Source organism: Cyphomyrmex costatus, unplaced genomic scaffold (genome assembly GCF_001594065.2).
Source record: "Cyphomyrmex costatus isolate MS0001 unplaced genomic scaffold, Ccosl1.0 scaffold1518, whole genome shotgun sequence".
Classification (NCBI taxonomy): Eukaryota; Metazoa; Arthropoda; class Insecta; order Hymenoptera; family Formicidae; genus Cyphomyrmex; species Cyphomyrmex costatus.
The window spans coordinates 655-12,637 of record NW_017275520.1 but is presented as its reverse complement, the minus strand read 5'-3'; the positions used below and the strand labels follow the sequence as shown (position 1 = coordinate 12,637).

Here is an 11,983-nt window from a genome sequence, read left to right as displayed (position 1 = left end):
GATGGGTACTATAATATATCAAAATTTCAACCAAATCAAAAATCCAAAAGTTTTGAGTGGCCCACTTGGCATGGAATGACCCATATATATTATATTATTAATAAATATTTTATATTATATTGAATAATATTTTATTTTTAATTTAAGATTAAAACCGCGCGCGCGTCATATGTATGTGATACACCATGCAACACTGGTCTGCTGGTTAGATATAGATAGAGTGAGATGATAGATAGAGTGAGATAACACATAAAGTCAAAGGCCCTCTATTATCGAAAAAACGAGATGGACATTTTCTCTGGTCGACGACGTTAATGACGACGTATCTTAAAAATGAAACGTGAAAATTCACAGATCCGGACTTTGCGTCGCGATATCTCCGCTCGTAGGGCACGTAGAAAAAAAATGAAAGCACTTTTATGATACAATTTAAGTATTTCCTGTCGATTGAGCGTACGTAGAACTTGATCAGTTCAGCCGTTACTGAGATCTGATCATCTCGACCCCGAAAATTTCTCAGTTTCGCGTAAAGGAGACACGGCAATGTCGCGCGCTTGGCTTAGCGCCGAGACACTACCCTGTCTTCAGATACTTTTAGCTGAGGTATACTTTTTGACTAAGATATAAATCTTTAACCGAAGCATTGCACTTTTGCACGTGGCATCTTGGGTGAATAATGATATCATATTTTCACGTGCATCTTCAGTATAAATTCTCGCACAACCCTGCGGTCCATCAGTCTATCAGTCAGTTATAAGTCAGTCAGTCAGTTGTCAGTCAGTTGTCAGTCAGTTGTCAGTCAGTCATTTTATCGATAAGTTAATCTCTAGTTCACTTAGTCATTTATGAAACAAAATAGATGACATCATTGACTTATTGGACGTTGGAGAATTCATTCGGTTGAATGCAGACATTTTGTCTGAATTAAAGTACAGCATTATTATTTGATAATATATCTACTATCCGGAATGCTGTCGAAAAAGTGGACACAATACTTCAAATTCATTCCGCATGAAGTTCGCCAGTAAGATCATGGCGATCGTTTAATTTACATCTACTGCATTGTTCTTATGATAATTCCTTCACTGTTTTAGTAAAATAATTTTGGATGAAATTGGAAACAGCCGTAGACTAGTTGGAGAATTAATAAATGCGGTTCAGCCTATTCAGGAGGATGCATGTATTTTAAGTAATAGAATAAGTGGAGGAACAAGAAGACGCCTATCGATATTACTCAAAATATATGAAAATTGTTAAAATATAAAATTTGTAGTTGATAATATAGATGTAACGTTTACCGACTTATTTTAGATGGCCAATTTCGATGGTACAAATTTAAATACATCTTCGTGTAATGTGAAACGTAGTCAGTTAAATGTAACTCCATTTAGATGTTATTGGTTCTTTCCTAGTAAACAAGGAACATTACATTAACATTTTAAAACATTTGATATATTAATTTTATCAACGTTATTACGTAATGTAATATAAATATTGTTTAAGGGGTAACACCACTGTAAAGCGCGAAAATGAAGCGTGTTTTTGTGATTTTTTTGGGGTGGAAGGAAAAGAAGGAGGATAATGATAATCACGATTGAATTAAAGTACAGCATTATTATTTGATAATATATCTACTATCCGGAATGCTGTCGAAAAAGTGGACACAATACTTCAAATTCATTCCGCATGAAGTTCGCCAGTAAGATCATGGCGATCGTTTAATTTACATCTACTGCATTGTTCTTATGATAATTCCTTCACTGTTTTAGTAAAATAATTTTGGATGAAATTGGAAACAGCCGTAGACTAGTTGGAGAATTAATAAATGCGGTTCAGCCTATTCAGGAGGATGCATGTATTTTAAGTAATAGAATAAGTGGAGGAACAAGAAGACGCCTATCGATATTACTCAAAATATATGAAAATTGTTAAAATATAAAATTTGTAGTTGATAATATAGATGTAACGTTTACCGACTTATTTTAGATGGCCAATTTCGATGGTACAAATTTAAATACATCTTCGTGTAATGTGAAACGTAGTCAGTTAAATGTAACTCCATTTAGATGTTATTGGTTCTTTCCTAGTAAACAAGGAACATTACATTAACATTTTAAAACATTTGATATATTAATTTTATCAACGTTATTACGTAATGTAATATAAATATTGTTTAAGGGGTAACACCACTGTAAAGCGCGAAAATGAAGCGTGTTTTTGTGATTTTTTTGGGGTGGAAGGAAAAGAAGGAGGATAATGATAATCACGAATATTGTTAACCATGTTTTGAAGTGTTCAAAAAAATTTTTTTATTTAAAAAGATTACAAAATGGCGGCTCAGGAGTCATTCCCGCAAGTTAGGTATTATTCGAGGCGCTCCGCGGCAAGCAGCATAAGTGCCGCAAAAATGAATTTGGAACAAAATAAAAAATTTTTTCTTAATCTACATGAGTATAGCTAGAGAAGTACGTAGAGGATTTTGAAAATATTAATTTTTGTTTAATTGGTGGTCATTTGATATAAAGTTCGATTTGTGACCTAAAAAATGGGTACTAATTCGTACATATAAAATCTAAATTTCAACTTATCGAAAATCCGCTACGTACTTCTCTTCGGAATGTTGTTTTAAAGGTATGGTAAAAGGTTGGAGTGAAAAAAATGAAAACTGTTTCAGTTATGCTGCTTGCCGCATTGAAAAAAAGTGTTTCGAGAAAAACGCGTTTAAAGTTTTGAGCTGTGTTATAGATATGAAAAAAAAGAAAAATCCTACTATTACAAAATTTTTACCATTAATCTACAATCCCAGGACCATAAAGCTGCTCTTCTATGCGACATCCATTAATGTATTACAGAAGCTTGAAACCAACAAATAAGTCATTAAGCAGTACCTTCGCAGTAGGTATCCAACCGACGCAGGTAGTCGTTCCGATGCAGTCCGACGCGCTCGATAAAGAGCTCAAAATTTCGAGGAAAAAAATTTGTTTCACGGATTAAACTTTTTTCCCCGTATTTTCCAAGGTTCAAAGGATTTTTTTAAGCAAGAAACAAATTTTTCAAGTTTTTGAAAATTTTACAGTGGTGTTACCCCTTAAATATTGCCGAATAACATGAAATTTTTCAATTTAAAAAATATTTCCGTAATATTATTCGTAATGTGTTATAAATGTTGCTCTAATACGTTTATTTATATGAAGTCAACATATATGCAATGATATAAAAATATTATATCAACGTTCTTATATATATTGTTCCGGAATAGGATAAGTTTCGCGCTACAAAAGCCGAATAAAGGATCGATTGCGCCATCCATCGATTCTGTCCGAATCTTCCGTCGCACTCACCGCGCCGTCTTGCGAATATCATTACTACAATTTAGCCGCATATTTGGATACCGATGTCGCTGTCGTCCTGCCGATTCGTCGCGCTAATCGCGCAGCGCGATTCTCCCCTCAGACACAATTCAGTACTTGCCGTGTCAAGTCGTGCTCTCAATTACTCGTCGAAAGCAGCAGCTTTCTTTCTACGTGTTCGCTACCGCGACTCGTTACTTTTGTACGTCTCATCACGGCTACCGTCGTGTATGAGTCTCGGCGTATTAACAGCAGTTAATCGTCTCTCTCGCCGTGCCACGCGACTAACACTTCGTTTACTTGTGAATAAAGCTTGCATACAACAAGTTAAAAGAGGAGTGCTCAGTGGTCTCAATCTTCCAGTCCACAAATCCATTCCGTCATTTGAGATCTCAGTCGAGATCGAAGGAGCGATTCAAACAGCCACGAACAATCTGGTCCTTCGAGCCGGATTCGTGGCGGATAAACAACAAGGGACATTGTGACTCTTCGTTCACTTTCGTGAACGTAAGTGACGTGGCACATCGCAAGATTTCCGTTTCGAGCATACCAAGTTACGGAAACCTCTCAAACTCATTATGGAAGAATTACTATCGCAGCAGCGATTAGCTATGCGCTCTGTCACACGCGCATTGGAAAACTTTAAGAAGATCGGCCGTGCAAATCACACGTACGGCATAGTTCGGAATCGCCTTCAAACTCTCAAGGAGACTTACGCTCGATGCGAGCTCCTGCACGCACAACTGCTCAAAGTCGCCACCAAGGAACAAAAGGATACCGAGAAATACTTCAAGGAGGATGTTTACATCGAATTGGAGGACGCCTATCTCGCAGCATCGGACTACATCTCCGACGCCCTCGCCTCTCTCGAAGCAGATCAAGCGCCATCAAGTCCAGGGTTATCCGTGAGTCAATCACAGAAATCCGAAAAAACTCTTACATTACCGCGCATTAATTTGCCGAAATTCTCCGGCGATTTACGGGAATGGGAAACGTTTCGCGATCAATTCCGCTCCATGATTATCGATCATGCCGAGTTGTCGAATGTTACGCGCTTGCAATACCTTTATTCATGTTTAAAGGACGAAGCACGCGACGCGTTGCGTAATCTCCCTTTGACCGAAGCTAATTTTAAAATCGCGTGGAATGTACTGCTCGCGCGTTACGATGATAAACGTCGATTAGTGTCGGAACATATTCATACGCTTCATACGCTACCGGCCGTTAATACCGATTCCGCGCAGGATCTTATGTCGCTTCGAGATAAAGCTAATGTGTCAATTCAAGCGTTAAAAAATCTCGGTCGTCCAGTTGAGTGGTGGGACAATTTGCTCGTCTATCTCGTCGTGCAAAAATTAAATAAAGCCACGCGTAAAGCATGGGAATTACATTTAGGCGATAAAACGTAATATCCGTCGTATTCGGATCTTCATAACTTTCTCGCATCGCGAATTCGAGCGTTCGAGAATATTCCAACGACCAGTACGGTCAAAACAAAACCGAGCAAGTCGTCCGTGCAAAGTCACACGACGACCGCTACCGGAGCTCATTGTCCGCTTTGTAAACAAGATCATCTCTTGTCAGTATGTCCTGATTTCAAGAAGAAACAGGTTAACGAGCGTCGCGATCTTATTGTCAAATTTAAACGATGTCTCAACTGTTTAAGCGCTCGACATTTCGCGAACACATGTCCGAGTAAACATAACTGTCGTCAATGCCAACAAAGGCATCATACGATGCTTCACGAAGCGACGACATCAAGCGCGACCGAGAATTCCCTTGAATCCAACGAAACGAATACGTCAAATGAAAACAACGTCGTTTCACATTTAATTACGAAAACAACATTTGACAAATCTCGTGTTCTATTAGCTACCGCGCGGATTCAGGTGTGTTCTTCGTCTGGTCGCACAGATGTCATACGCGCATTGTTAGATCAAGGATCTGTCACTAGTTTAATTAGTGAAAATCTCGCTCAACGGCTACGGTTATCGCGAACACGCGTTGCTGTCTCGGTTACCGGAATCGGTGAAACGCAATCCGTCGCACGACATGCTGCTCTTATTTCGGTATCATCTAAGACCGGCAAGGGTCCGTCATACTCAACGACCGCAATTATTATGCGCTCTCTGACTAAATACACGCCGCCTAAAATAGCATATCAAATCTCTCTCGCTCATTTAAGCGGCCTGCCATGGGCTGATCCGCAGCCCTCAAGTGCCGATCCGATCGAAATGATCATCGGCGCTGATCTATACGGTGCTGTTCTGTTACCGGGCCTGTGCTCAGGTTCCTCTAATCAGCCAACAGCACAGAATTCCATTTTCGGCTGGATCATGTCTGGTCCGATTTCGACGAGTTCGTCTTCAAACATGTCTAACGTGACAGTTAATCATACCACGTTGCACGACAATCTCGATGACGAAATTCGTCAGTTCTGGGAAGTCGAAGAACTTCCGCAAGTATCATACCTCACTCCTGAGGAACAACGTTGTGAGGAACATTTCCGAGCAACTCATTCTCGTGACTCTAATGGACGGTACGTCGTACGGCTACCGTTCAAAGCCAATCCTCCGATTGCAATAGGCGAATCTCGTCACATCGCCTCATCACTTCTTTCACGGCTTGAAGGCCGTCTTCAAAATAAAAGGGATATCGCATCCGAATATCGAGAGTTCCTACTGGAATACGAAAATCTCGGTCATATGAAGAAAGTAGACGAACCCGTCTCTGCTTCACAATCAGTTTACATCCCGCATCATGCGGTGATTCGCGAGCATAGCAGCACCACGCGGTTGCGCGTCGTGTTCAATGCATCTCAGTCGACATCGAACGGCTCTTCACTTAACGATCATCTCATGATCGGTCCTAAGTTACAAACCGACCTTCGTTCGGTAATTCTTCGATGGCGACAACATCGTTATGTTTTCACTGCCGATATCGCAAAAATGTATAGGCAGATTCAAGTCGATCCGCGAGATCAAGATTATCAGCGCATCTTATGGCGCTCTTCATCATCCGAAGCGGTGCAAGACTACCGCTTGCTTACTGTTACTTACGGTATGGCGTGTGCTCCATACCTCGCTCTTCGCACGATTCAGCAATTGACGCAAGACGAAGGCGCTCAATTTCCTCTTGCTCAATCAGTTTTACGCAATCAAATCTATGTAGATGATTGCATCTTCGGCGCGGATGACAAGCCGCTTGCAAGGCAAATCCGCAATCAATTAATTTCATTGTTACAAAAAGGTGGATTCCTCCTCCGTAAGTGGGCAAGCAACTGCCCTACGTTACTCAACGACCTACCGGTCAATGAAAAGAGTCTCAGTCAAGGCAAAATTCTGCAAAGCGACGAAAGTTTCAAAGTCTTAGGCGTCACGTGGCTCCCTGCTACCGATACATTCCAATTTTCAGTCGAAGTTACCACGTCGATCCCAGATTCTAAACGGAAAATTCTGTCTACTATAGCAAAATTATTTGACCCGCTCGGGTGGCTTGCTCCGGTCATAATTACTGCTAAAATTATCATGCAACAATTGTGGGCTACTAAGTGTTCGTGGGATGATCCAATTCCACCCCCTCTCATGCAAAAATGGCACAATTATCACACGCAGCTAATTCAACTGCGTAATATCTCTTTGCCACGATGGACTGCCTTCGGTTCCGACACAAGTCACTGTGAGCTTCACGGCTTCGCTGACGCATCGTCCGTCGCATACGCCGCTGTCATATATCTTAAAGTGATCTCGCTCATGGGATCAGTTACTGTTTCGCTATTAATAGCAAAATCAAAAGTCGCGCCTCTTAAGCCCTTGACAATTCCAAGACTCGAACTATGCGCTGCTGCGCTTTTAGCACGAACAATGTCGTTTGCCAGAACGACATTAGAACTTTCGACAATTCCATGTCATTGCTGGACGGATTCAACCGTCACTCTCGCTTGGCTACGCCAATCTCCATCTCGATGGAAAACGTTTGTCGCGCATCGCGTGAACGATGTGCAAACTCTAATACCTGATGCCAAGTGGCATCATGTTCCGACTCATCAGAATCCCGCGGATCTAGCATCACGCGGAGTTACCGCTTCCTCGTTCGCGGAGAGCTCACTGTGGTGGCAAGGCCCCGAGTGGCTCAAGCTTCCTTCAAGTATGTGGCCGAATGAATCTCGGCAAGATTACGACACCTCGCTCGAAAAACGTTCGACCCTCGTCGTACAAACTCTCGATATCGAATCTCAATGGGACTTAGCTTCCCGCTATTCTTCATGGCCGAAGCTTCTTCGCATAACGGCCTATCTAATCCGCTTTATTAATAAGCTTCGAAATCGTATATACAAAAAGCGGTCGTCAAACGACGAATCCGATTCTATTCCATCCGATATAATTTCGGTGGACGAATACAAACACGCGCGACTATTTTGGTTACGCGTCATTCAACAAAATCTTTTTCTCGATGATGTGCGTCGATTAAAAAATTCGAAACCCGTAGCGAAAACTAGCAAACTAATCTCACTTAATCCATTCTTGGATGACGATGATTTAATTCGCGTAGGCGGTCGATTACGAAAATCCGACCTTTCATATAACGCTAAATGTCCTCTCATTCTAGCAGCACATCCACTCGTTACGTTGATAATTCAACACGCTCATCTGCGTTCGCTCCACGCGGGCACGCAACTAACATTATGTGTTTTACGCGAAGAATTTTGGATTCTTCGCGCTCGTCAAACTGTGCGAGCCGTCTTGTATCGTTGCATTACTTGCACGCGCGAAAAGGCGGTTATCCCCAGTGAACTCATGGGCGATCTCCCGGCAATGCGCATTCGACAAGTCGATCGCGCATTCTTACATTGCGGACTTGACTATGCCGGGCCCGTTCCTGTCAGATTAAATTCAGGCCGTGGATACAAATCTCAGAAGGCCTACATTGCCGTATTCGTCTGTATGACGACGCGCGCAATACATCTCGATTTAGTCAGCGATTATACTACCGCCGCGTTTCTCGCAGCATACGCGCGCTTCTGCTCTCGGCGCGGGATGCCGACCGATTTATATTCCGATAACGCAAAGAATTTTCGCGGAGCTGATCGCGAATTGAAAGCTGCAATTCATGCAGCAAAACAAGATTCAAACTTGCGAAGCAAACTGTCGTGCGACGGTGTCCGTTGGCACTTCATTCCCCCTTCCGCGCCTCACTTCGGAGGCCTATGGGAAGCCGGCGTTCGCAGCGTCAAATATCATCTCAAACGCGTTATCGGTTCACACACGCTGACATTCGAAGAGCTTACGACGCTGCTCTATCAAATCGAAGCGTGTCTCAACTCACGTCCGATAGCTCCGATGTCAGATAATCTTGATGATTATTCACGTCTGACACCGGGTCATTTCTTAATTGGTAGCGCTCTCACAACGCCGCCATCTACTACGCTACTAGAAACAAAAGAAACGCGCCTGACTCGCTGGCAACTCGTGCAGCAAAAAAGCGAAGTTATTTGGAAAGCATGGTCAAATGATTATTTAACCGGATTACAACAGCGCTCAAAATGGCGCGTCGCTCAAAAACTCGCCCGAGTCGGACGCCTAGTTCTTTTGCGCGATCCCCTTGCACCACCGTGCAAGTGGGAACTCGGTCGTATCATTGAATGCCACACCGGAGACGACGGACTAACGCGCGTCGTCACTGTGAAAACGTCAAAATCGACGTATAAACGTTCCATAGTGAAGCTATGTTTCTTACCCGTTGATTTAAACGAAACGTCCACATGATCGATTTCCTTTCGTGGCATTCATTGATCGAACTCCGTTCGCTCGAACTTACTGTATAATAAGTTCATATTCTCGTATACCTCTCTATGTAAATATTTCTATGTATGTTTCATATCTTTCTAAATCTAAGTAAGTGTAAAGCGTCATGTATCATATAGTTTTAAACTCGATTGGCACGGCGGGCGGCATCAAATAATCGTGTTTCGGCTAGTCTAGCCGAGGCGGGCGGTATGTTCCGGAATAGGATAAGTTTCGCGCTACAAAAGCCGAATAAAGGATCGATTGCGCCATCCATCGATTCTGTCCGAATCTTTCGTCGCACTCACCGCGCCGTCTTGCGAATATCATTACTACAATTTAGCCGCATATTTGGATACCGATGTCGCTGTCGTCCTGCCGATTCGTCGCGCTAATCGCGCAGCGCGATTCTCCCCTCAGACACAATTCAGTACTTGCCGTGTCAAGTCGTGCTCTCAAATTCCTCGTTGAAAGCAGCAGCTTTCTTTCTACGGGTTCGCTACCGCGACTCGTTACTTTTGTACGTCTCATCACGGCTACCGTCGTGTATGAGTCTCGGCGTATTAACAGCAGTTAATCGTCTCTCTCGCCGTGCCACGCGACTAACACTTCGTTTACTTGTGAATAAAGCTTGCATACAACAAGTTAAAAGAGGAGTGCTCAGTGATCTCAATCTTCCAGTCCACAAATCCATTCCGTCATTTGAGATCTCAGTCGAGATCGAAGCAGCGATTCAAACAACCACGAACATATATAATATTATATAAATGTTTTTAAAATATTGCCGAATAATATATTTTCGAATATTTAAAACATATTTCCTTAATATTATTCGAAATATTTTATAAATGTTACTCTGATACGTATATTACAATATTTCATATTTTTTATATGATATTTCATCATTATATGAATATTGTTCTAATGTAAGAAAAATATTACTGCAACATTAGTTCCAATGATTTTATCCTTATGTCAACATTGTTCTAATGAAATAAAAATATTATCGCAACATTAGTTGTAATGATATTGCATTTCCATATCAACTGAAATCTCTAAATACGTCAAAGTTTGTTTATGATAACGTTATATACAACATTAACAACTACGTATTCCAAAATGTTACATGTTGTTAAATATCGTTTTAATAACGTTGCTGAAATAATATTTTACTTACTGGGTTATAACTATAATCCACAAGAGATAAAATAAATCTGAGTGCATTGATGTCAATGCAATAAATAGTAGACAAAATATATGAAAATAGTTAAAATATGAAATTTGTAGTTGATAATATAGAATTTTATTGATGTATTATATCAAGTAAAGTTGCAATAGTTGTTGTTACTGTGATTAAACTATATACAGAGAGGGGCATTTAAAACAGGTCACCTGAATAACTCGCTTGTTTTTGACAATAGAAGAAAAAGTGTCAAACAAAAGTTGCTTGGTTTCGAGGAGCACATAATGTGATGTTAATAATTGTTTTTTTGGTGGAGGCGCAAAGGATAAGCAAAGGTAAAATTTTTTTTTTAAATGGAATGATATATTTTTTATTTACATTCTGATAGAGCATCTCAAGACGAATACAATGACCTATAATTGAAGGTCATTAAAGGTTACGCAAGGTCAGTAATGGAATGTAATGGAAAATAAATTGTTTTAAGGCACTCGTCGAATAATTTCGTGTCTAGTTTACTTATTTACGTACTTACGTACGCTACGACAAGTGTTCAAAATGATGACCCTGAACATCGATGAATAATTTCGTGTCTTCTCTTCTTGTTTACCGGTACACCGCTAATCGTTCAAGCGTATGTAAATATTTACATACCGTTTAAATTGAATCGCACGTAGCATTATTCATATTTACTTCATCAGTTTGAATTCATCTATCGATCAAAGTGCGTGTCTTGCAAAATGCGTTATACGAAAGCGGAAAAAGTCGACATGATTTTCGTTTATGGTGAATGTCACCAAATTATGAGAGAAGCAGTACGTTTGTATACTGAAAGATTTCCCGATCGTGTCCATCCCTCATTCTCTGTTTTTTCAAACATAGTACAAACTTTTCAAGAAGCAGGAAGTGTGGATAATAAAAAACGCAATAATGAATTATACGTATGAATTATACATAGTATAATCACAGTAACAACATCTATTGCAACTTTACTTGATATAATACATCAACAAAATTATATATTATCAACTACAAATTTCGTATTTTAACTATTTTCATATATTTTGTCTACTATTTATTACATTGGCATCTGCAATCTTGCTTGATACATTAATAAAAATCTATTATTAACTACAAATTTTATATTTGGTAAAAATGTAGATTAGGGGAGCCTCCCCCAATGACCTTGACCTTGACATATGTTGTCAAGGTCATTACCCTGAGTGACCTTGAGGAAGTTTTAACCGTCGGACCTAACTCGTTAAAAAGTTATTAATAAAAAAAGTTTCAAAATTAACGTATCATTTCTGGAAAATTATACGTATTAATGTATCATTTCTGCCATATATGTATTATAACAAGTACTATTTTTACACGCATGCACACACACACAATATAACAGACCAAGAATAAATGCAATCAAAATGAATACAAGAGGTACACTTCTTACCATTTATGAATCACTATTCTACACCTTTCCCTGTTCAGAAATGTTAAACTTTCCACGCGAAATAACTTTCACCCCCCCCCCCCTGCACAGGGGCACACGACTTCTACGATTGTACTGTTGCTATGATAGTACTGTCGGGGCAGACCTCTGTGACGGTGTGGGTGCGGGGGGGTGGCCGAAGGCCACCTCCTTGCACCCGCCCGTGTGTGTGTGTGTGTGT

At 40.6% G+C, this 11,983-nt stretch overlaps 2 protein-coding genes across 2 annotated transcripts; both read left to right on the top strand.

The window, feature by feature from the left end:
- Positions 1 to 3,928: 3,928 nt before the first annotated feature.
- LOC108783449 (uncharacterized) lies at positions 3,929 to 4,759 on the top strand. Its single transcript, XM_018552018.1, has one exon. The coding sequence runs from the start codon at positions 3,929 to 3,931 to the stop codon at positions 4,757 to 4,759; it is 831 nt and encodes a 276-aa protein (XP_018407520.1).
- Positions 4,760 to 5,086: 327 nt separating this feature from the next.
- LOC108783448 (uncharacterized) lies at positions 5,087 to 9,115 on the top strand. The gene has a single exon (XM_018552017.1). It carries the CDS (start codon positions 5,087 to 5,089, stop codon positions 9,113 to 9,115), a length of 4,029 nt encoding a protein of 1,342 aa, XP_018407519.1.
- Positions 9,116 to 11,983: the final 2,868 nt, after the last annotated feature.

Coding starts and splice junctions, on each gene's coding strand:
- LOC108783449 (XM_018552018.1), top strand. CDS start 3,929: ATGGAAGAATTACTATCGCAGCAGCGATTAGCTATGCGCTCTGTCACA.
- LOC108783448 (XM_018552017.1), top strand. CDS start 5,087: ATGCTTCACGAAGCGACGACATCAAGCGCGACCGAGAATTCCCTTGAA.